Raw genomic sequence first — 21,634 nt, forward strand, 5'->3', positions numbered from 1 at the left:
AATGAATTGGGTATCTTCCACTGAAATGGTACCGTGATCTTAAAGTAGATCATAAGTAAAACGAAGACAGTGACATGAAGTAAGTTTCCTTTATTGAGTCTGGGAAAAAAAAACAACATCCCCTGTCAGTAAGTGGTGGTTTTAGCAAACTGACTTGCTCAGTACAAAAAAAAAATATTACATATTTTAGTATCTATCTTGAACTGAACATGGGCAGTTACAGACATGAACTGTATCTGCAGAACAGATTAAACACTGGGCTGCGTATGTTTTCAGTAAAATGTGGTTGGCTGTCTGACTTTAACTGGGCAAAAAAACACATGGATTAAAAAAAAATTAAATGGTCCAAAACATTTTTTAAAGAAATAAAATGAAAAAGAAGAGTAAAACATAGCACCCAACTTTAAATATAAAACAGTACTCAGAAGAGTTTAATGTGTTGGGTACTGCAGTTCCTCTTAGTCACTATTCCAAAATACAGTCAGAGATGATGCCCCAGTGGGTGTTGGAGAGGTCTGAAGGACCCAGGTAAAAGCTGGACAGCCACGCAGAACCTGCAGGATGCCTGCTCTAGGTGAGAATGTCGTGGGCCTGCTGCTCCACCAGCATAGCCATGTTCTTCACATCGCCACACCATGAGTCCAGGCGATCCTTCATGCCCTTGATCTGGAACCGCAGGAGGTAGAATGTCAGGGGAGGCGCAGATACCTCTACGCAGAAATGGTACCTGGAGCTACAAGCTTACCTGTTGCAGATCCAATACCCTTGGCTGTACCCAGGTCATTTGAACCCGTTGATCCACCTCGTCGATATTGCCTTTGATCAGCCCCACAGACAGAGCCTTCATCACCAGCAGTTCCACCTGAGGAGTTGGAGGGAAGCACTCGTGCTGTTTACACAGAGTGACACGTACGACGCGCTTGCTACCACATATTAAGTGAGAGAACGCCGAGGAAATTAGCCAGTGTACGTCACGAAAAAAAAAAAGAATATCCAGCGTAAAACGATGCAACTGACTAACCTCCTCCACTGGGATTTTGGCACTGTGTGCGATTTCGTGGAAAGTCAGCTGTCTGTGATTGGCTGGACGCGTGAACGTCATCTTGAAAGAAGGAAAAAAAACAAGTCAGGAAGCTTATAAACAGAGATCAAAAAATTAAACCCCTTAAAAAGTCCAAGTACCTCCATCACACAAAGGAGCTGAATCTTCTGCATTAGCTTGTGTTCCTGTGCTGCGAGATCAGGCTGTGGAGAAAAATGTATTAGTAACATTTAAACAAACACATAATCGATGACAATTCTGCATTGCTATGTCATGTATAAAAAATGAGTACAGACCCTCCTCTACTTACGAACTTTCAGACATACGAACGAAGAGGACTGTAAGTCCAAATTGTGTTCGTTGGGCTCCAGTTTCCTGTCCGCAACATTTTTTTTTCTGCGTGCTATTTCCAGGTAGTATGACTCCTGGCCGCTACTCCCGCCGCGCAGCACGCATCCTAGTTCTTTGTACTCGCATTTAGCCTTAAAATGATGTTGAATAATGACTTACGAACATTTAAAGTTACGAATGGCCGTAAGGAACGCAACTCAGTCGTAAGTAGAGGAGTGTCTGTATTTGCTTCCACGCAAGGTTTTTGACTTTGGTGCAGATGTGTTGTTGCTGTAAAAAGACCGTCCCTCACCTGTTGACCCCAAGCAGTCTTGTAGGCCTGGAATTTCTCCACATTGCCCGCGTTGAAGGCATAAAGTGTGTCGATCAGCCACTGCTTGTCTGTATTCCTGAGAGACTCCAGCACTGGATGCATGAGCTGCAGGGAACAGCGCACATTAAAAGCACAGCTTTAAAACACGCCATAATTAATTCCAGAATCCTGGCTTCAATTACTCCATATTAATCAACAGTTGGTTCTGAGCCCGTGGGACTGATGGGCCAGAATTTTCTGGCAATTTCACTTCAGGGGCTGTGGTTTTATAGCCCGAAACAGGTTCTGATGCAGATTCATCAAAATTGTCTTAGTGTATAAATGGATCACATTTTGGATTTTTTATTTATTTATTTATTTTTAAAAAAGTGATTTACCAGTTCTCCAAAGTTATAAACTCCCTCCCCTAAGAGTCCTGCCAGCCCCAATGTAAAGGCTCTCTCCTGCTGCTCAGCCTCTGTGGGTGGGAAGAAGGGAGGGCTCTAATAAATCATATTAAAAACATAAAACAGATCTTCCCCATTTTAAAGCATTTCAAACACTTGATAATGCAAAAACGAGCACAAGACCGATGTACATCAGTCCAGGCAGTGTTTACGTTTCCGCTAAAATCCATTTCTCTTCCCTGGCTACCTGTTGGAGTAAATTACCTGAAAGGTCCTTAACATCCACACACCCCAGGTATCGTAGAGCGTCTTTGTAGTAAGACGCATGGTTCCCGATGATGCGGTAGTACTTGCTGGAGAGGTCGTAGAAACGCCCGTGCACAGATGTGACACCAGGCAGATTATTCAACATCTCCTCCACCTCCTCAATTAGTTTCTGGGGGGGGGGGGGGGGGGGGCAAAGAACATTTCAAAATACATTCAGGATTTGCAAGAAATTTGTGGTACAAGTACAGGCTGGAAACTTAAAAAAAAGAAGTGTGTGTGGGGGGGGGGGGGCTGTTACCTTAGTGGCGGGAAGGTCATTTATTTCCAGCTTGAGACTTCCAATGGAGGTCTTGCAGAGGATCACAGCTTCGTCGCTGCTTTTCACCTAGTTGAATGAACAAGGCATATTGAAATGCAGGCTTTCGAAGACACGCGACAATACAAAGTCTCACACCACATGCATGCTGCATTCCGGTAACAGGCGTAGATCAATCATAATAATAGTAGTCACAGTTGTTATTAATTAAAAACAAATCACCTTTTCCTTTGTTTTTTCAAGGAAGGCGATGGCAACATTTGGATCTGTAAAGATTCACAGTTCAGCATATTGTTTCACGGTATGTAATAAAGTCAAAGTTTATGTAATAAATGAGAGAGAATGTCTGCATTCCTACCTATCATCTGGCGGGTTACATGAAGAATGATCTCCACCAGGGACAGTGGGTTGATTCTGAATTCATGAGAAGAGAGAAATCACGGTTATGCCATTGAAAATGGGCAAGAGAAAACGATCTGCTTACTTTCATTTAAAACTACTGAACTACAATCAATGTGCATCTTAAGCCTTGGGCAACATGCCTGCTAGCGCATCTGACCAAAATTACAGACCTGGGTACTTTAGCATCAGAAGAATGTGATTCCTTATTAGTAAACTAATCAGATGTTGATTAATCAGAACCGACTAACCTGTGCTCAAAGTCACTGAGGAAGTTTTCATATAGCTGTAAGAAATTGGAAGAGAGAAGAATAAGCTGCCCCAGGGGGGTTACACAAAAAGACAGGATACAGGAATTTGGTTCATATAGATATGAGGGCCATTTTAATGCAGCATTTCTATGCCCTTAAGTCCTGCACTTACCTGAATGAGTCCATCACCAGTGGCAAAGCAAGGCTCCTGTACAAAACCCGTTAGCTTCAGTGTAAGCTGGTGCCACAACCTGATTATTTCAAAGAAAAAAAAGCAATACATCAGTGAGTTTGTCGTCTTTGTCACAGACATCGTACTGCGGGTTTCAAGTAATCAAATAAATACTTTGAGTCTTATTAACAAAAACTCAGTTAAGACAATTTTAGATAATAGTGGGAACATCTGCATTGTTATTAATATAATCAATATTTATGATTTTCTTAAAAAGATCATTATAAAGGACAACTTAAAATCTTGCCCATTACTTTCAAAGCGTTAGTTTATGAAAACATATGTTTAAGGGAAAGTTGGTTTTCAGAGGAACACCCAGGCCAAGTCAATCGAAATACGCAACATAATGACAATATTGCACTGAATTAATTTAGCATAAATAACTGTCCACAACGAAAGTCCACAACGAAGATCCGGACAAGCGTTTCATGAAGCCAAGCGACCGAAAGCATGAGGCAGTGTGTTGGACCGCAACACAGGGGCCCGAGTTATACACCAAAAACCGAAAACTGCATGTCTTGCAGAGTCACTAATCTAGACAGTGTTTCTAAAATGTCTATTGCAAGATCAATCAAGTAACACAATAACGAAGTCAGTGGGCCTGCTCATGTCAAGCGGCTTTTCTGTAGCTAGCTACATGACTCAGCGCATGTTTCTGATTGTGACAGAAGTATATTTGCCTTTTCTACCCCTTACTTTTTGTTGTAAAGCTCCTCCAAAGTGTGCCATTCCGTTGCCATTTCTTGCGTTGAGCTCTTGCCCTGCTGCTGTTTAAGGTACCCGGTGACATCTTTCATTGTAATCGCCGGTCTGTTACAACGTATCGCTCCGTAAAATTAAAAAGAAAATAGTACTGTATCTCAAACATACACACGGCTTTTGCAGTGGTCTCTGGGTAATGACCTGGCAGCCATTATTACCGTAGTATATGCAGTATAGAGGAAGACGATAATTTGTTGAAATGTTTCCTCCTAGATTTGTATCGTTCTAAATAAAAACAACAAAAAGGATAACGAATACAACAACTAAAACAACAATAACGGTAGCACTTAACATAAAAGTGGAAATGGAGAAATAGTAAGAGATAATTATACATTTCTTTTCCTTTAGGTCAAATTTAAGCGATATTACGGTATTTATACTATTTTTGTCCCTTGGTTCAGTGACCCATCTAAGAGCGCAAAATCTCTGTTTTTGTAGTTGAGTGAGTATTTTATTTCCCTCGTTATGGGGTTCAATCTAAATTAGTAAAGTCAAAGTTTTGTAAACTGAATAAATTATTCTATGAATAAATGAAGCGAACATGATGACTTCCACGTTGATTCGGCTTTCGCGATTAAGATTTTGTGAAAATATAAGGTTAAAGACAATACGAATTTCTTCTATGAAAGGTAAAACAGACGTGACAGTGTGTGTGATGTGTCACATATATATACACATGTATTGACATATGTGTTGTATATAATGATCAATGTAATAACTGTTTATATTCCAGTATTCATTTTATAATGCCATTGTAATTTGTGGTTAAACACTACAGATTCTTCTATTTAATTTATACCATTAACTTCGACAGTATCAGAATCAAATGTATTCGCCGAGGATATTACACATATATTCAAGGGATTTGTTTTGGTGAATTCTTACATTAAATGGCAGAACAAAATAAATACAGTTTATTGGAACAATATACTGTATCAGAATTCGCCAACATGTCGATGTCCAAGGCATTTCTAATCGATCACGATACAATTTACAATCCATCCCTCCCACCAAAAGATACCAAGGAAACACCCCGAGTCGTGGCACGCCGGGGTATTTTCTTTGCAAAAGTAGCTCACTGCGGAAAGAGGTTGGAGACCCCTTCATTGTACAGTTCGCTATCCCCTCAGAGTACACAGCTTAGTAGTGCAAAAAGAAATGCAGTGTGGCGCACAGGATGTCCATATGCATGTTACACTGTGATTAGATATCCGGCCAGTTCTGCTTAATTAGAAGCTCCGGCACGAGCTAAGAATCTCTTCGATTGGCAACTTGATTTACTGCTTATGTTCTGTAGGCGTTTACCAGAGGGGAGTTTTTGGAGCAGGTGTTATCTGCTGTAAGAAGTATCAGCCATGCTTTTTCCAGTAGACCATCTTATCCTCTATTCATACAGTTCCTGTATTGAAAGAAAGCTGCATGTGATAATAATTTCTGCAGATCGGACAACGTGCTGCAATTTCCTCCGGGAATCAACCGATGCAGGATGCAGCAAACAGCTGATGAGAGGATGGACTCAGTTAACACACTGTAGAGTCGAATTGAATTTATACTGTTTGGGAAGATGACATTTTTTTCAGTTGCTGTAAGAGGAACATTAAATGCTGTTGTGTCTTTGTGATGATGGTGATGTGCTCATCCCTCTTGACTGACAGTGTTCAAGAACTTGAATGACTCAAGTGGGATGACAGATATTCCACCTCTTGTCAGTATATGGAATCACCCACATTAGAAGATCAGAATGATGTCATCAGCGCATTTCAGCAGTTTGTCAGACTGGTCACCAGATAGTCAATCATTTGTGTACGGAGACAAAATGAAGGTAGAACACACAGCATCCATGCCAAAGGTTTGAAATGTGTTTACCCAACCACACACATGCTGTCCTGTCTGTCAGAAGACAGATGGAGCCTAACGTTTAGCTGAATAAGTTTCACCCATGATAGAGTTAAAGTTCATAAGCAGGACCCTTGCGTGCCATCCTGGAGGACGCAGTGCACACCCCTGGTATCCGGGTCATCGTTTCCCAACCTTTCGCCTGCCGTGGTACATTCCCCATAAGGCGGCGTTTTTCAGCTGCTGTAAGAACGCTGATTTATGTCATGCCTTGTTAACACGTGTGTAGTGTGCAGACTGCATGAGATCAATGAAGAAAATAGTTTTTTGCTTTGCGGTACGGCAAGATGCGACGCACATATGTCTTCGTCATTTCTTTATTATCGATATTCAGGGGTGCCATACAAGGGTGAAGTCAGGGGCTCTAAAAAATTGGAACCTAATTTCATTGGTCTGGATTGGAGGCCCAACATCCATCCATCCATCCATCCATCAATTTTCCAAACTGTTTATCCTACTGGGTCGTGGGGGGGGGGGGGGGGGCAACATGATATGCTTTAATTGGGCCCAAAATCTGTAGCAGCACGCCTGTCTGTGTTTAAATACATACTGAAATCTAATTTGCACAACTGTTTTGCTCCTCCCTGGACTAGAATCTTCAATCTTCCCTTCAGAATCCACTCATAACCCTCACAATCCACCTCTGTGTTTCAGAGCATCACTTTACTTCTGCAGCGAAGCCCAGGCAGCTGTCGTGCTTTGCATCAGAGCCAGCTAATGCCCTTCACCTTAAAGATGACCGCTTAGGAAGCTTAGGAACAAGACTTCGGCAGCTTCTCGCTCCATCTGATGGGTGTGTAGCTGCTAACTGTCAATCAGCAGTTTGATTCTCCCCCCCCCCCCCCCCCCCACTTTTGCTGCATTTGCGATAACGTGTAGCAGCAACAGTCCTCTCTTCATTCTCAGGAGGTGTTTTCATTTTTGGAGCTGTGATCGGGGACTGTTCACACTAAGAGGTGGTACCCCCCCAACGCAGAAAACCTTGGAGGATATTGCGCGGGGCATTAGAGAGCGGGATTATGATAAGATAGTGGTTATGGTGGGGGCGGGAATCAGCACGCCGAGCGGTATCCCAGACTTCAGGTGAATATTCTCCTTCAATCCCTGTATAGTGAAATGACTTCTGGATTGCATGAGGATGTGTTTGGCCTAGCCCTCATATTGAATTATGAATATTATTTGTATTTTTTTATGCGTACAGATCGCCTGGCAGCGGTCTGTATGACAACCTGCAGCAGTACAACCTCCCATATGCCGAAGCCATCTTTGATATCAGTTATTTCCAGCATAATCCCAACCCCTTTTTCGCATTGGCCAAAGAACTGTACCCAGGGAACTACCGGCCCAACGTGGCGCATTACTTCATGCGACTCCTGCATGATAAAGGCCAGCTGCTGAAGCTGTACACGCAGAACATCGATGGGCTGGAGCGGAGTGAGTAACCTGCCGCAGTCTGCCCACGTGCGTGTGCTCCGACCGAACAACCGACAGACAGACAGACAGCAAGCAAGCAGTAAAATAGCTTGCTAATTTATCTGTTTTGGACTTTTGTTGGGGTGGTGTCAGTAATCAGTTATTGTATTAAAAATAGTCAGCGGAACTCCTACATAAACCACGTGTGTAAAATATGTCCGTGTGATTCCAGTGGCTGGGATACCTCCTCGGAAGCTGGTGGAAGCCCACGGTACATTTTCCACAGCCACCTGCACTGTTTGCCGGAAGGAATACCCCGGCGAGGAGCTGCGAGTGAGTGTCCTCTGCTTTACTGTTTACTGATTGGTTGCTGAGTGGAGAGGTGGCCTGGTACCACGCCTATTGCAGGCAAAATCTGGGATTCATAAAAATGATCTTTTGCAGTGGCATTATCCCACCCGTCCACCATGCAGTGCTTATGCAGTGCAGGGCCCATGTAGAATATTTAAAAATAAACACAAACATCAAACTCATTTTTCCACCTATTTAGTTCTGCAGTCATTTTTCACCGGGGAGCGTAAGAGAACAATAATAAAATCATTCAAATCAGCTTTTAATTCAAGTGTGGAGTTAAATTATGAGTTAAATCATTTAAATTAGTTAAATTACCTGATTCTGTATTTGTATATATTATTTAAAATATTTAATAACTACTACTTCTTCCTGATGCCTGACAGCCTGACATAATGGCAGGGACAGTCCCCAGGTGCTCTACCTGCAAGGGTGTCATCAAGCCTGATATCGTTTTCTTTGGTGAGGAGCTTCCTCTCCAGTTCTTCTCGTACCTCACTGACTTCCCCGTCGCTGACCTACTCATCGTCATGGGAACAGCACTGGAGGTGAGTCTGACCGCCCAAAGAACTGTGGAGTTCAGGAAGGAAATGGAAAACCTGAAGTTCACATCATAAAGAAAGTTCTGGAGATGGCAGTAGGTCATGATTTGTGAGCACTGGGACCTCAGGCAGTAACTGATACCATCTTGTAATGATCTGGTGCAGGTGGAGCCTTTCGCCAGCCTGGCCTATGCCGTTCGCCACTCCGTGCCGCGTCTCCTGATCAATCGAGATCTTGTAGGGCCCTTTGCCAGTCGCTCCCCTCGGCACAACGACGTGATCCAGTTGGGTGACATCGTGGATGGAGTCCACAGGCTGGTGGACACTATGGGCTGGAAGGAGGAGCTGGATTCGCTGATGGCTAACAGCAATCAAAAGCCATGATGCTCACACACACACAGACACACATAACGCATGCACCTATTAAGGATTATAGGCATTAAGGTGTTGCCCACCCTGAGTGGACGGCCTGCCCATCGTGGGATGCTCTTACACTTTGGCCATTTTCGAATCACCAGTTCACCTGAACTGGAGTTTTTGGCTGTTTGTTTTTTTTTTTGTTAGTTGGACTTGGGGGTCTGTATCACAAAGCTGGATTTCTTGCTTAGCCAGATAACTTGTTGGATTTAAGGTAGTACAGTATGGGCTAAGTGTAAGTTAATGAGGAAAAAGTCCATTTAAACTGGGGTACCTTAAATCCAACAAGTTATATGGCTCATGAAGAAATCCTGCTTAGTGATGCAGTCCCTTGGTAGAAGATTCATGTTTAGATGCACTTATGTTCCTATAGGGAGCGGTGTGTTGTTCAGGAGGCTAACACATGTCCTTGGACCCTGGAGTAAGGTCCTTAACCCCCAGCTCCAGGGGTGTTGCTCACTGACTGACCCTGTGCTCTGAGCCCCCAGCTCGCTCTCCCCTGTATATGTGCCTGTGCGTCTCACCGAGAGCAAGATGGGCTTTATACTGATGAGTATTTAATATATAATCCCATATGTAAGTAAAGACCTTGAAAACCTAAAGAAACCAAGGAAATATTGTTTGTGACTAAATGCACTTTTCTCATTTGTCCTAATCGGATGTACAGGATATTTGAATATTTCTGTATCTGTATTCAGTCCCCTGCGAAGCCCTACGCAAGCGTTTCCCAATCCGGTCCTCGGAGACCCACAGTCAATCCATGTTTTTGCTCCCTCCCAGCTCCCTGCCAGACATTCCGCAAAACATGGACTGTCTGTGGGTCCCTGAGGGCCGGATTGGGAAACTCTGCCCTGCACAATCTATCCAATCTGTCCATCTGTGCTACCTACATATGGCAACAAATCACCAAAGCATCTTCCTCGGAGCCCCAGGCAGGAGGTCATTGGACTGGCCAGCTACCTCAGTGTCTGAACCTGCCATGCTGTTGTCACCCTGCGCACCTTATCAGATGGAAGTTGTAGTGATTTGTGCATGTGACTGTCCATGATGTGGGAACAGCTGAAGCAGCCCTGTCTCCGAACTAGAGGTGCCCCTGCTTGGTCCCGTCCTAAATTATTAGTAATTACCGATTTCCAGCAAGAATGTTCATCTCCTTCAGTGGCATTTTATTCAAATAAATGCAGAATTGGTCCTTATAAATGTTTAAACTGCTGCTTTAATCTTTTATTAAATCAGGAGAAAATAGGAACGTGAGGTGACAATTGTGAAACTTATTTTCCAAAGTTTGTATTAAACATAAATACAGATATTTTGTCTTTTACTATATTTTCCTCACCTTTCTGTCTTTAATAACTGTGATGTTTCCTTTAGTTTTTGCCTGAATTATTCTAACCCACAAATTACACCATACAGCTCCCAAAAAGATTACTTAAGTTCTTCACAAAAATACTGCACTAAAAATATTAAATGTTTGTGTTCTGTGATATTTCAAAACAAGCAGCAAATTGATAAATCATTTTAAAAGGGCTAATTGTGGATTGTGTTTCAGGTACAATGTCACCTGCTTCATTAATTTATTCATGTATCTGAACGGAAGATTAAACTCAGTAAAACCTGATCATTTATGAAGTAGGCAACATAAGAAAAAAAAGTTGAACGTTCAATCACCAGCGCTGTTCTAAAGTGCTGCTTGTGGATAGCCAATGGGAGCGCAGCACTGGGCATCCTTAGCCAATGGGAGCACAGTAAAAGGGGAAAGGGGGTGGGTCACTTTATACCGTGTCATTTCTCTGTGTTCTGAATATGAGGTGATTTCTTGGAAACAGTTTTTGCCCAGCGAAAGAGAGATTATGTAGTATTTTTTTTGTCCGATAGTCATATTCACTCTGCACAAGAGTTCGGAACCCAGTCACCAGGCTGGTGACTTAAGCACAACAGTATAAATCTTTATGGCTGTGCTTTTTTTTTTACATAGCTCTACCTAATACAGCATCTGATCTATTTGAGGAAAAAAGCCCGAGTCCCTCCCCACTTCCTAATTGCTGTCCTCATCACTGACGGAGTTGTGTGGCCTCGGTTGTTGGGGCTTCATCATCTCTAAGTCACTGGCTTCCAGGGCAGTCATTTGTCCATCAGCTGTCAGTTTCATGGGCTGGATCACATGACCCCTGCAAACATAACGTCACAACTTCGTTAAGTCGCGTATCAAGTCATGTAAGCCTGTATCTAGCCAGATTATGACTATTCTAAGCAATTTTTCATTTTCAAAGAACCACAGAATGCTTGCATGGCCACCATGAAAGGAAGACATAGGCTTTTGGGTTCCACTGTCCTCAGTGCTCTGACCTCTGGTGTCCAGAGAGGGAACTGCGTCGAGCAGATGGCCTATTTTTCACACTGCAGTTCACATGACAGTTCACATGATCTAGAGAGGAGCCCAGCAGCAACTTAGGAAGTGTTGTTATTCTTTCCCTCCTGGTGACCGGACACCGTCAGGCCCTCGAGTCTGTAAGAAGGCCCTGCCACATTGGCTGAGCCAAATGGGGGCACATAAATCAAGGCACACAGAGTTGTACTTACGTCTCCTTGCAGAAATACATGCGGATATTTTTAGCAGTGGGAGGCCTGGAGCCCACAGAGTTGGTGTATGGAAGGGGAGGGAGTGGGTTTGTGCGCATGTGCTGTTTAAGGCCCTGTCAGCCACAGCCTGTCGATTGGCTCTTACCGAGAGGCAGGGCACGGGCCATGAAGGGGTGCCTGCGTGCCTGTTGGCACGCTGCAGCTCTTTGTGGCACCGCCCGTAAGTCTAGAGCATGTGCTGGCATGGACCAGCAGTCAGCCAATCACCCTAAAGACACTGCCCCTAGTGTTCGGAGGATGAATGGCTACTGAATAGTCAGAATGCAGATAAAGTACTGAAAGTGCCATAAATGCTGTCATTGTCATGAGGACCGTGTGTTATGGACGCCACACAGAATTCATGGATGTCTCAAATTGTGTCCAGGTGGTTAAAAATGACCTAAATAACAGGGTGACCAATAACTGAAGATTAAAGTGTGTCTGTTGAATCAGAAAGGAAGCCAAATGCAGCGAGTCCATATGGTTGGGCAGCCCAGGGGCTGAACGTGTCCTTTCACCTGGACAGCTTGTCAAACATCTTCACTAGCTTCATGGCCTCCAACTCCTTCTGCTCCTCCGTCATGCCCTCCATAGGGTTCGGCTGCTCGTCCTCCACGCGCCCGGTCACAGGGTTTATGCTGACGGGGATGGAGGATGAGGCAGAATGACGTCATGACAGGAACCTCCGGGATCCAACAGTATCTCCTGGATGTACAGTGACCCCCCCCTCCGACGCCACCCCCCCCCCCAAACCTTACACACACATGATCTGATGTCACTCACTTGGGTTTGGCCTCTCTATACTCCTCAGTGTCACTGTCCTCATCTTCAGAGTAATGGGTGGGGTCCCTTCCGCCTCGCATCAAGCCCCGGGCTGCTAGCAGTCCAGCTGCATTGCCGTAACCCGTGTACTTGATGAACCGAGATACTACAGTGAGGATGGGGGGGGGGGGGGGGGTCCAACACACAGCTGAGTAAAAAGTGCAGCAACACAGAACTGGAAAATGGACATTTGTGTCATGTATCCCATAATACATATCAGAGCAACTGTTATCATTTTCCCACTTACAAAACTGAATTGTTTTACAAGAAACAGCAGAACCGCCTGGAATTTAATCCAACATCGCTATCCATGTTCTTGAAACTAAACTGTGCAATAATTCGCCTGTGCTAAGGCATAGAGCCGCTCCCAGGCAGCACAGGGTCCAAGGCTGGGGTGCCGGTCCATCACAGGCCACAAACTATGGATAATTTAGAGGTGTCATTTTGTGTAATTCTTATCTTTGGACAATAGGAGGAGCTTGGAGTATGCAAAGCCTCATGGGGAGAGCATCATGGGGAAAGCATCACCACACACGCAGTAGGAGTGGGATTTAAACCCCAAAGCCTGGAGGTGCGAGGTTACAGTGCTGTCCACCGAGCCGTCAGCCGATGACGCTCAGAAGCCGGGCATGTCAGTTACAAAAGGCATTTTGTGTGTGACAGAAAACGAGTGCTTTTCTAAACTGGAAGAGGCGTCACCGTTGCCATGCCGACGCGAGCACTGAAACAAAGGCGGGGCCTGCGTACCGCTCTCCTTGCAGAGCACGAAGAGGAACTCGGCGGCGCAGTGCTTGACGTCGGTGTCAATGTGGGTCATCAGACGCACCAGCTTGTTACGCAGAGCGCCGCCCACCTCAGGCCGGTTCTTGACGTCGCGCAGCGGGGGCAGCACCTGCTCACATGCAGGGCCCCACAAGAAAAACAGGCATACGCACAACTGCACGCCACGTCCACTCGCGGGGTGGATGGGGGGGATGGTGCGGAAGACCCCACCTTCATCCTCATGAACTTCCTGGTCTCTCTGTGGATGCGGGCACTCTCTGTCAGGAGATTCAAGCAAGGCAGAAGGGTCTCTTTCAGCTTTTTTCCCTGGAGATAAAACACACAGCACGAAAAAATACATTTTATGATCTGCTGCAGAAAATGGCAGAAATGGCCGATTCATAGCCAGTGGCTTTAGCTCTGCTGGTGGTGATCATAGGAAAAACGGCGTTCATACACCAATCTCCGGAAGCTGTACCTGCTTGTTCCTAGTTTTAGGCTCCAGTCTTTGGATGGAAACTGTCAGCAGCCCTGCGGCCAGTGTGACTGTCTTAGCTTGTCTTACAATGTCACCAACTTCAGATGTCAGATGGCTGGCATGAGATTTTCAAGGCAAGTCTGCACACATATTTACACGTAAGAGTTTTATTACCTTGTAAATAGCCTGTAGGGTTTGCAAACTACCCCAATGCTTTTGATATAGCAAATTTTACATTTATAATGGAATAATATAGATTTGACATAAGATATCTAGTGTGAGAGTGAGAGTCTGAAAGCTTTAGTGACTCGCCAGATGTGTTACATTTGGAAACCATAAATCTACCACCCTGCTTTGGCCAGCTGCGATCTATCTGGGCAATCCCCTTAGGGCGTTAAGGTATCTTTCATAATACGTTTGAAAACAACAACAGACAGCCTAGCTCCAAATCCACAAGCACCTTGCAGGTGTCTGCATAGATAAACAACTAAAAGTACCTCTCTAAGGATTGGGGAGGTGGTGATAGCAATACTGAAAATGGAGACAGTGTTGTGATAAGTATATTACCGAAGTACTGTGACTTAATGGGTCATGTAATCAGACTAGAGTGCACTAATCTCTGAGGGCCTTACCAGGGCTGCCAACTCTCTCGCATCTGCCGTGACACTCCCCTTTTCAGACACTCACAATCATGTAAGAAATCTTACGGCAAATCTATATTTTTCCATTATAAACCTAAAATTAGCTACACCAAAAGCGTTGGGAGTAATTTACAAACCCTACAACTAGGTAATAAAACTGTTACATGCGCTAGTGTGTGCAAACTCGAATTGAGAATCTCAATCCAGCCAGTTGACCAAACTCGGAAGCCTGGCCTTTTGGTTCAGACGCACTAGCTTGTCACGTACAGTTCAGCGAATGCGGACTCTGCTGTCAGCGATGATGCTCACCCGGTCCAGCCTCTTCTCCATGAACTCCAGGAGCATGTTGACGGTATCCATGTTGACGCCCATGTACTCGATGGAACCCTGCTGTACCTTGGGAATGAGCAGCACATCCAAACAAGGTAGTGGCAGGTTCCCCAGGAGATTCACCGTGTGGCTGTGGAGGGCGACGGAGACGAGGTCGGACTTCAGCAAGGTCACACACAATGGGCGCCCGCATTGCATGTTTGGCCCAGGCCAGCTTAATCTAACAAGGCGTCTCCATCGGCTAATTTTTTAGGTTATTACCATGAAGCAAATGGCCAGTGAGTTTTTGTCAATGTCTAGGGATCTTTTATTTTTACAGATCACAGTTGAGGAACCACAGACAGCATTTTTATCCAGTTTATTTACATAAATCAACTATGTGTTTTCTGCTCTGAGATTCAGTTCAAATGATGATTTAATATTAAAAATATCTATCTTCGTACTAGTTGACAGAAATGTCATCAGACCAAATTGATAATATCTGTGTAGGGTTTGAGGTGAAAATAATATAGTTCATTTATAATTGAATTCCGAGATATTCTAGACCGATCAACAAATGTGTGAAACAGGTCTTGGTGTTAAAAACAAGCGGCACGAATAAAGCCACAATGCTACATTCCGTTGACTCACTGTCTGTTGACTCACTCCTTCATCGCTTGGCAAACAGGAAATAATGCAAAGCTGTCGGTGAAGGATTCTGGGCCCCCTTCGGCGGTGCTGACGACGCGGTTCCTTAGCACGACCGAAACCCCAGCCAACTCCGTGTGCTCTTTATAACGGCAATCATGTTTCGATTGGGAATATTCCCTTTGAGGCCGCATAATAGAGTCTCGCGGGCAAATCTCCATAGACATCCAATTTCCTCCGTTCCAATTTTCAGGAAAGACAAATGCTATAAATGGTGACAAATTGCTCCCTTTATAAGATACCCCACAATGGTGGTAAGTGTGGCTGCGGCATGAGTGTTTCCCCCCACCTATGTAAGTCCTCTGTGCGGTCCTCCCCGTCAGCCGAGCTTATCAGGCAGTGTCTGAGGATGGCTCCAAGGTGCCTGTACGTGGCAACTTCCTCCTACCAAGGAAACGAAGAAGTAAAAACCTAATCAGAGGTACAATGCAGGGGAAGATCCCCACAATGTGGTATTTTATATGCAATGGGCAAAAGGATGCTCCCATACGTGTCTCACCTCGTCTACCTTGCGGCGGTTGGTGTCGTAGGTGATGTTGAAGAGAATCTTGAGGATCTCCATCGTCCGCTCCGTCTCTTCACGGCCGAGCAACGGGGGTGGGCTCCCTTCCTCCGCGTCGGCCCGTGCCACCTCGAAGGTATCCACCCAGCGCAGGCCCAGCGTGCCATCCAGGGCATCCGCCAGGAGGCTGACCCCTCGCAGCTCGCGGGCCAGCTGAACGCGGGCATCCACACGGAGAGCAGTCAGCAGGAAGGTCAGCCGGAGGTCGAAGAATCGTAGCTGGTGGCTGCACTCCCGCCTGCGACACTGCTTCAGTCGCTCAGCCAGGCTGCCCGTCAGGCCCAGCTGGGCTCCAGCCTCCTGCGCTGCCTCGCTGTTGAAGACCACGTTACACAGGCACTTCAGGGCCTCCACGATCACGTCCGGGTCGGGGATCTCGAGCGTGGCGCCCTCGCCGTGCGCGAGCCCCGCGTGCCAACTCAGCGTCTGCATCGCGCCTCTCGTGACAAAAGGTCCCAGACTGTTCTTATCCCGCGACAGGATGCGGATGGTCTCCAGGCAAGCCAGCTGGCAGGACGGCTGCAGGTCCCTCTCCAGGAAGCCCAGGACCAGCTCCCCCAGTCGCTGAGGACACAAAAACAGTGGTAACCATCCCCCTCATCCCCACTACCAGCACAAGTGAAGTGGAGAAGAGCTAAGTAGAGATGGCAGGAGGCCGGGCAAAGACCTTGTTTTTAAATGGCTCAGATCGATGTCAGATCGATGCTTAGGGACAAAGAGCTTTCAGTGATAATGTCCCACAGCCGCAGCAGTTGTACCTGGGGGTGATGTGCTATTTAAGGACTCGACCATGAAAGCACCTAGTGACAAATTCATGTGGACAGCGCCCACTGCACTGGGTTTAAGGCTTAGTCAGGACAGACCTTCGACTGTTAAGAATATGGAGAAAGTAAGACAGACCGTCTCAATGTCCTACAGAAGTGATTCACTTAATAAGAGCATCTTATACAATCTGTTCTAAATCTTAAAACTCTATCATTCGTTATGCTGAGCTTCGAACTTCCTTTCAAACCAGCAGTATCCATGCTGCATCAGTATTGCTTCTTTGCGTTGCTGGATGAGACAGGATGATGAAATTTCTGTGCATTTTCATCTTCTCAGTGCTGATCTTAAGCACCGATCGGCTATGAGTGAAAACCTGTGTAATGCCGTGAATATCAAAACACCAAGCTTTGTCATTTTTGAGTTCTCTCAAAGGCTGTTGAAACTGTTACAAAAAAAGACAATCAGCTTATGGAAGGGTACTGTGAGCCACTGGATTGATGAGGAGACCACAAGTTTAGCTCTGTGGTTAGTAAACAGACTGCCTGAACCTTCAGAAGGGCTTTTTGGCAACTGCTTCCACCATGACTGGGGAAGGAGACAGGATGTGCTTTGATATCCAAGGAAAGCTCAACCTTGGTCCGTCTTTCTTTTCTTTTCAGGTTAACTTGTATTGTTGCTGTTCGGGACTGAAGATGGCAGAACAGTTAACTGCTCTTGTTCCAGATAAAGCAGAAGATTTCAGCAAAGCATTTATAAAGAACGACTTCAGTGAAATATGCAACTCAATAAAGACTGTCAGTTGTTTTGTGGGGACACAATGTCTGCACTTATCTTGTATTGGAAAGATCAGTCATTTTCTTATGGTCACACTAAGCACACGCGGAACAGAGGAGCAGATATTGGCTGTAGGGTTATTTGTAGTAAATTATAATTTACATTCCTCCTTTGCTCAATTACACACCTGTCATCTGAGGATTCTGTTTTAATTGATGTTTGTGGATGTGTTATTCCAAGCCATAGAAGAGACTGTATCACAGAGAACAATACAACAGGTATAGAGAATAAAATGCTAAGACATCCAGCTCTGCTTGGCTCTTTGTAAATCATTGATGTCATTCCAGAAAAGCCAGGCAAAAAGCCAGAAAGGTCTTGTGGGGCATCCAAGTTCCCTACTGATGTAAACCCAAAGCAAGCCAGGTCTGCTAAGCTGCTTTGCTTAGACTCCTAGATTAGGGAGACCAAGTAGACAGTATCCTGTCTTTAGTTAACCTAGTAATCATTTGGTTCATCCTCTGGATTTTAGTGCAGAGGGGAATTAAAAACTGCAGATGAATGACCATCATTCAGGGAGGGTGACAGTAGCTGACAGGCCGAATGTGTCATGAGTAAATTTCGGGACAGGTGCTGGAAATGAAAGAGTGCATCGTCCTTATGCGTTAGCGGAAATCAGCTAAATCTTTTGCTAGCTACAGAGGAAACGTGCTCCAATTATGTTTCAATAATGAAAATACCCTGAAACAAAATGTAACAATTCCATTGTGTAAAGACACATTATAAAACTTCCATAGAGCCTATAAATAGATTAGCTTGGACTATTTGAAACATATAAAATATAACATAAACCTAGGGCTTATTCCTTTCGCTGTGTAATACAGTAAAATCCTCTGGTTCTTATTCACAATTTCAAAAAAGCCAATCGTGGTCAGTATTCCCATAGATTTTGAATGAATTGCTGTTTTTTTCACTGAAAGTAAAACCCTGACTGTCATTCTGGAATAAGCCTCGGGTTCTACAGCCACGCTGAACTACAACGTTAAACATCTTCTACATTTATACCTCTTGCAACTGGCCATCCTAACACAAAGGCAGGCAAGAAAGGGGTAAAGATGAGAAGAGAGTTAAAAAAGAATTTAAAAAGAACAGTTGAAACCATTGATAGTTATTACGTAACTCATTTTAAAGACATATTTGTAAACTCATATTTGATTGTGATTTCTACAAATGCCAAAATGTGTAAACTGTAACGCAGTAAACTTAGAACTTGTTTCTCTGGAAACAGGCTTAATGGCCAAAGTCCCTTTTCCAAGAGTTCCGATGCTGTAAATGAAATACGCTGCTTGCACACAAATGCAAATTTCGACGAATATATCCATACCTCTCTCTCTTCTTGTTCGTTAGTGTTAAACATGAAGCACTGGCTTTTCTAAAAGAGACACACAAAAAGAGAAACCATCTGTCAGTAAATTGCTGCTTGTTTGTGGATTACATCATTCAGTCAGGTTATTTAATGGGGAGTTTTGCCGTTATATCGGTAATTAATGGGGCTCGTCACTTTTGTCCCTGAGCTGAATGCGTAGCAAACAGAAAATGGCGTTTGAGTCAGAAAAATACTTCGAGGCCACAGACTGAATACCTTCCTAATGAATATTGGCTTGTCTCATTTCATAGTCCTTGACTATACAAGGAGGTTTCTATAAAAGCGGCACCAGTTGGATCCCGGCAGCGTCCAAAATTTGATAAAACCATTTACCTGACAGGACACTTGTGATGAAAAAGCTCACTTACTGGGCTAAAAACGGGTGACGGTCAGATGTGCAGGATTTAGTAGGGCCCGAGGAATTATTTGTACTGATCGTTCAGCTTAATCCAATTCTGGTGACACCGCACACTCAAAGGCACACACGGACGAAAGGACAGATGGATAGTCACAGTGACATCAAGTTTCAGACAGTCATTTCTCTCTGACATTGTTTGCAACCATAAAGCTGCCCATTCGTTATAGCACAGATAAGATCAGTTTCTTTGGAATAATCCTTTTAATTAAAAGTTAAAATAATCTTAAATTAGATTTTCATGTTACAACATGCCACTAAAAATACTGAATTATTCCCATGTGCAAAACATATCCACCAGCCTCATGATACTGCTGTAAATTAAGTAGAAGTCATTCGAATGAGAATTTCTAAGACTGCTTCTCTCGTTATTACGGCTATTAATCAAAGAGTTGGAAACCGAGTTAATCAAAGGATACGGTAGCAAGAGCATGTTAACAGTACGCTACTCATTTACAGGCGAAGATTGTCATCAAGGCACCGCTGCTGAAGCCTGTACTGCCACAGTAACAAGTGGACTTTAGATTATAAACATTATAATATGGAAAATATTTTTTTCAAAAACATGTTCTGCAGTACTGTTTACTAGCGCACATAACGTGCCGTATCGTCGCTCAACAAGTTACATCGATTCTACTCTAAAAACCTTTATGCGGCTTCGGCAGAATTAATTTTTACGATAAGGCGGAACAAAAATACATAGGCTATTGACACGATTGTTAGCATACGTGTAGTTATTACAGTTCTGTTCATATCAATAAACATTGTTGTGTTACATGGCAGCACCGATAACTACAGCATCTATAGTTTATTATAGGCTATATAATGCATCTACCCTTGCGCTGAAGGCTAAAACCGACAGGGAAACAGCTGTTGGCGAAGGCAAGAACAAGAAGAGGAAAGAAAACTCAGAATAAACACATGTAATGTATCTTACATTAATGATCAAACATTGTGCAAAACATGTTTACATGTAGCGTATGATATGCAGCTGCGATGACATGTTGCTTAATGTCGAATTAACAAATAACGCAGTACCCCTGTCGTTTGAGGTCGACTATATGTTTTGGCGACACAATTTTTTAATGAAGACTAATTTTCGTTTAATGTTAATTTTGGGTCAGTATGATGTTGGAACTTAATACATGCCAATTTCTTTGTAATTAATCTGCTTTGCTTAGTTGCTGTAAGATTTGTTTATATATAATTCTTTATTTATGATAATTTATAACCTACATGAATTTTAAATACAATATAATTAATTGCAAGTTAATAAATCAAATTTACCTCCTTATTATACGCCTGCAATGCCATCAATGCGGCATCTTGCTCGCCAGTTTTCATCTTCTCTATAATGGTATTTAAGTCCATTTTCATTGCTCTGTCTCAGACTCAGCCCTTTTTCCCCAGCTCGATCTAAATCTTGCAAGATCCCAAAGCAATAATACCATTCGCTTATCTTCACTCTTCGGCTCTGATCCATGGAACTCAAAAGCTCTGGGATGATGAGATTAGTGGGGTTTTACAGAGGTGCATTCTGGGAGATGAAGTTTTCCTTATGTCTTCATGTTGCCAGTACCAGGACGTTTCTCAATAACGCCGTTTTTTTCTGCATAACTAAGAAAATCCGCTTGATATGTTCACCACACGCCCAAGAAAGATAATCGAGAACGATCCTTTAAACTTAAAAACTATGAGCAATGGATTGACACTCACTGACTATATTAATGTATGGACAGGTTGACAGCACATCACCTGTTCCTTAGATTGGGAAGCCTTATTTTAATAATATTTAAATAATATTAAAAGATTATTTGGCGTCAAGTAGTCATACATGATGTTCAAAATTCTGTTTCTCTGGTAAATTTCCAGAAGAGGAAGCAAGCCTGATCCTTTTGGTGGGCCCTATCAAGTGCTGATCAAATGTCAGAGGCAGTAAATCATATCATTCTGAAACATTATTACATTCAAGATTCAAGAGGTTTATTAGTCACATACACAGTTTTAGGAAATTAAGGGGAGACATGATGCAGGTATATGAGATTCTGACAGGTCTGGATGCTGTTCAGCCAAATGGCTACTTCAATATTAGTTTAAATACTAGAACTCGTAGCCATAGGTGGAAATTAGTGTGAGAACATTTTAAACTGAATTTGAGAAAACACTTCTTTACACAGCATGTAGTTAGAGTATGGAATAGTCTTCCTGCTAGTGTAGCGCAAGCTAAAACCCTGGGTTCCTTTAAATCAGAGCTAGATAAGATTTAAACAACTCTGAGCTATTAGTTAAGTTTTCCCCCAAACGAGCTTGATGTGCCGAATGGCCTCCTCTCGTTTATAAATGTCTTATGTTCTTATGTTTCTTATGTTCTTAGTTGTGCACATTCGACATGTATTGAAATGTAACCCAGGTCAGTAG

General features: G+C 43.7%; 3 protein-coding genes across 4 annotated transcripts; 1 reads left to right on the forward strand and 2 right to left on the reverse strand.

The window, feature by feature from the left end:
- Positions 1–75: 75 nt before the first annotated feature.
- On the reverse strand, positions 76–4,466 carry psmd13 (proteasome 26S subunit, non-ATPase 13). The gene is made up of 13 exons (XM_048973148.1): positions 4,254–4,466; positions 3,498–3,576; positions 3,326–3,360; positions 3,034–3,089; positions 2,898–2,941; positions 2,658–2,744; positions 2,357–2,528; positions 2,084–2,163; positions 1,686–1,811; positions 1,183–1,245; positions 1,022–1,102; positions 746–862; positions 76–666 (listed from the first exon to the last, which is right to left on the reverse strand). The coding sequence occupies exons 1-13, from the start codon at positions 4,352–4,354 to the stop codon at positions 571–573; spliced, it is 1,137 nt and encodes a 378-aa protein (XP_048829105.1). The 5' UTR covers positions 4,355–4,466; the 3' UTR covers positions 76–570.
- Positions 4,467–4,715: 249 nt separating this feature from the next.
- sirt3 (sirtuin 3) lies at positions 4,716–10,247 on the forward strand. Its single transcript, XM_048972829.1, has 7 exons — positions 4,716–4,948; positions 6,870–7,008; positions 7,122–7,298; positions 7,417–7,649; positions 7,861–7,961; positions 8,366–8,527; positions 8,687–10,247. The coding sequence occupies exons 1-7, from the start codon at positions 4,861–4,863 to the stop codon at positions 8,903–8,905; spliced, it is 1,119 nt and encodes a 372-aa protein (XP_048828786.1). The 5' UTR covers positions 4,716–4,860; the 3' UTR covers positions 8,906–10,247.
- Positions 10,132–20,730, reverse strand: ric8a (RIC8 guanine nucleotide exchange factor A). 2 transcript variants are annotated; one of them, XM_048972827.1, is made up of 11 exons: positions 20,504–20,730; positions 18,760–18,807; positions 18,441–18,458; positions 15,777–16,403; positions 15,567–15,661; positions 14,570–14,720; positions 13,373–13,468; positions 13,127–13,271; positions 12,341–12,485; positions 12,076–12,195; positions 10,132–11,106 (listed from the first exon to the last, which is right to left on the reverse strand). In XM_048972827.1, the coding sequence occupies exons 1-11, from the start codon at positions 20,591–20,593 to the stop codon at positions 10,974–10,976; spliced, it is 1,668 nt and encodes a 555-aa protein (XP_048828784.1). In that variant the 5' UTR covers positions 20,594–20,730; the 3' UTR covers positions 10,132–10,973. The 2 variants fall into 2 exon arrangements, with proteins under 2 accessions (XP_048828784.1, XP_048828785.1); XM_048972828.1 differs by lacking the exon at positions 18,441–18,458.
- Positions 20,731–21,634: the final 904 nt, after the last annotated feature.

This window comes from Brienomyrus brachyistius, chromosome 13 (assembly GCF_023856365.1).
Source record: "Brienomyrus brachyistius isolate T26 chromosome 13, BBRACH_0.4, whole genome shotgun sequence".
NCBI lineage: Eukaryota > Metazoa > Chordata > Actinopteri > Osteoglossiformes > Mormyridae > Brienomyrus > Brienomyrus brachyistius.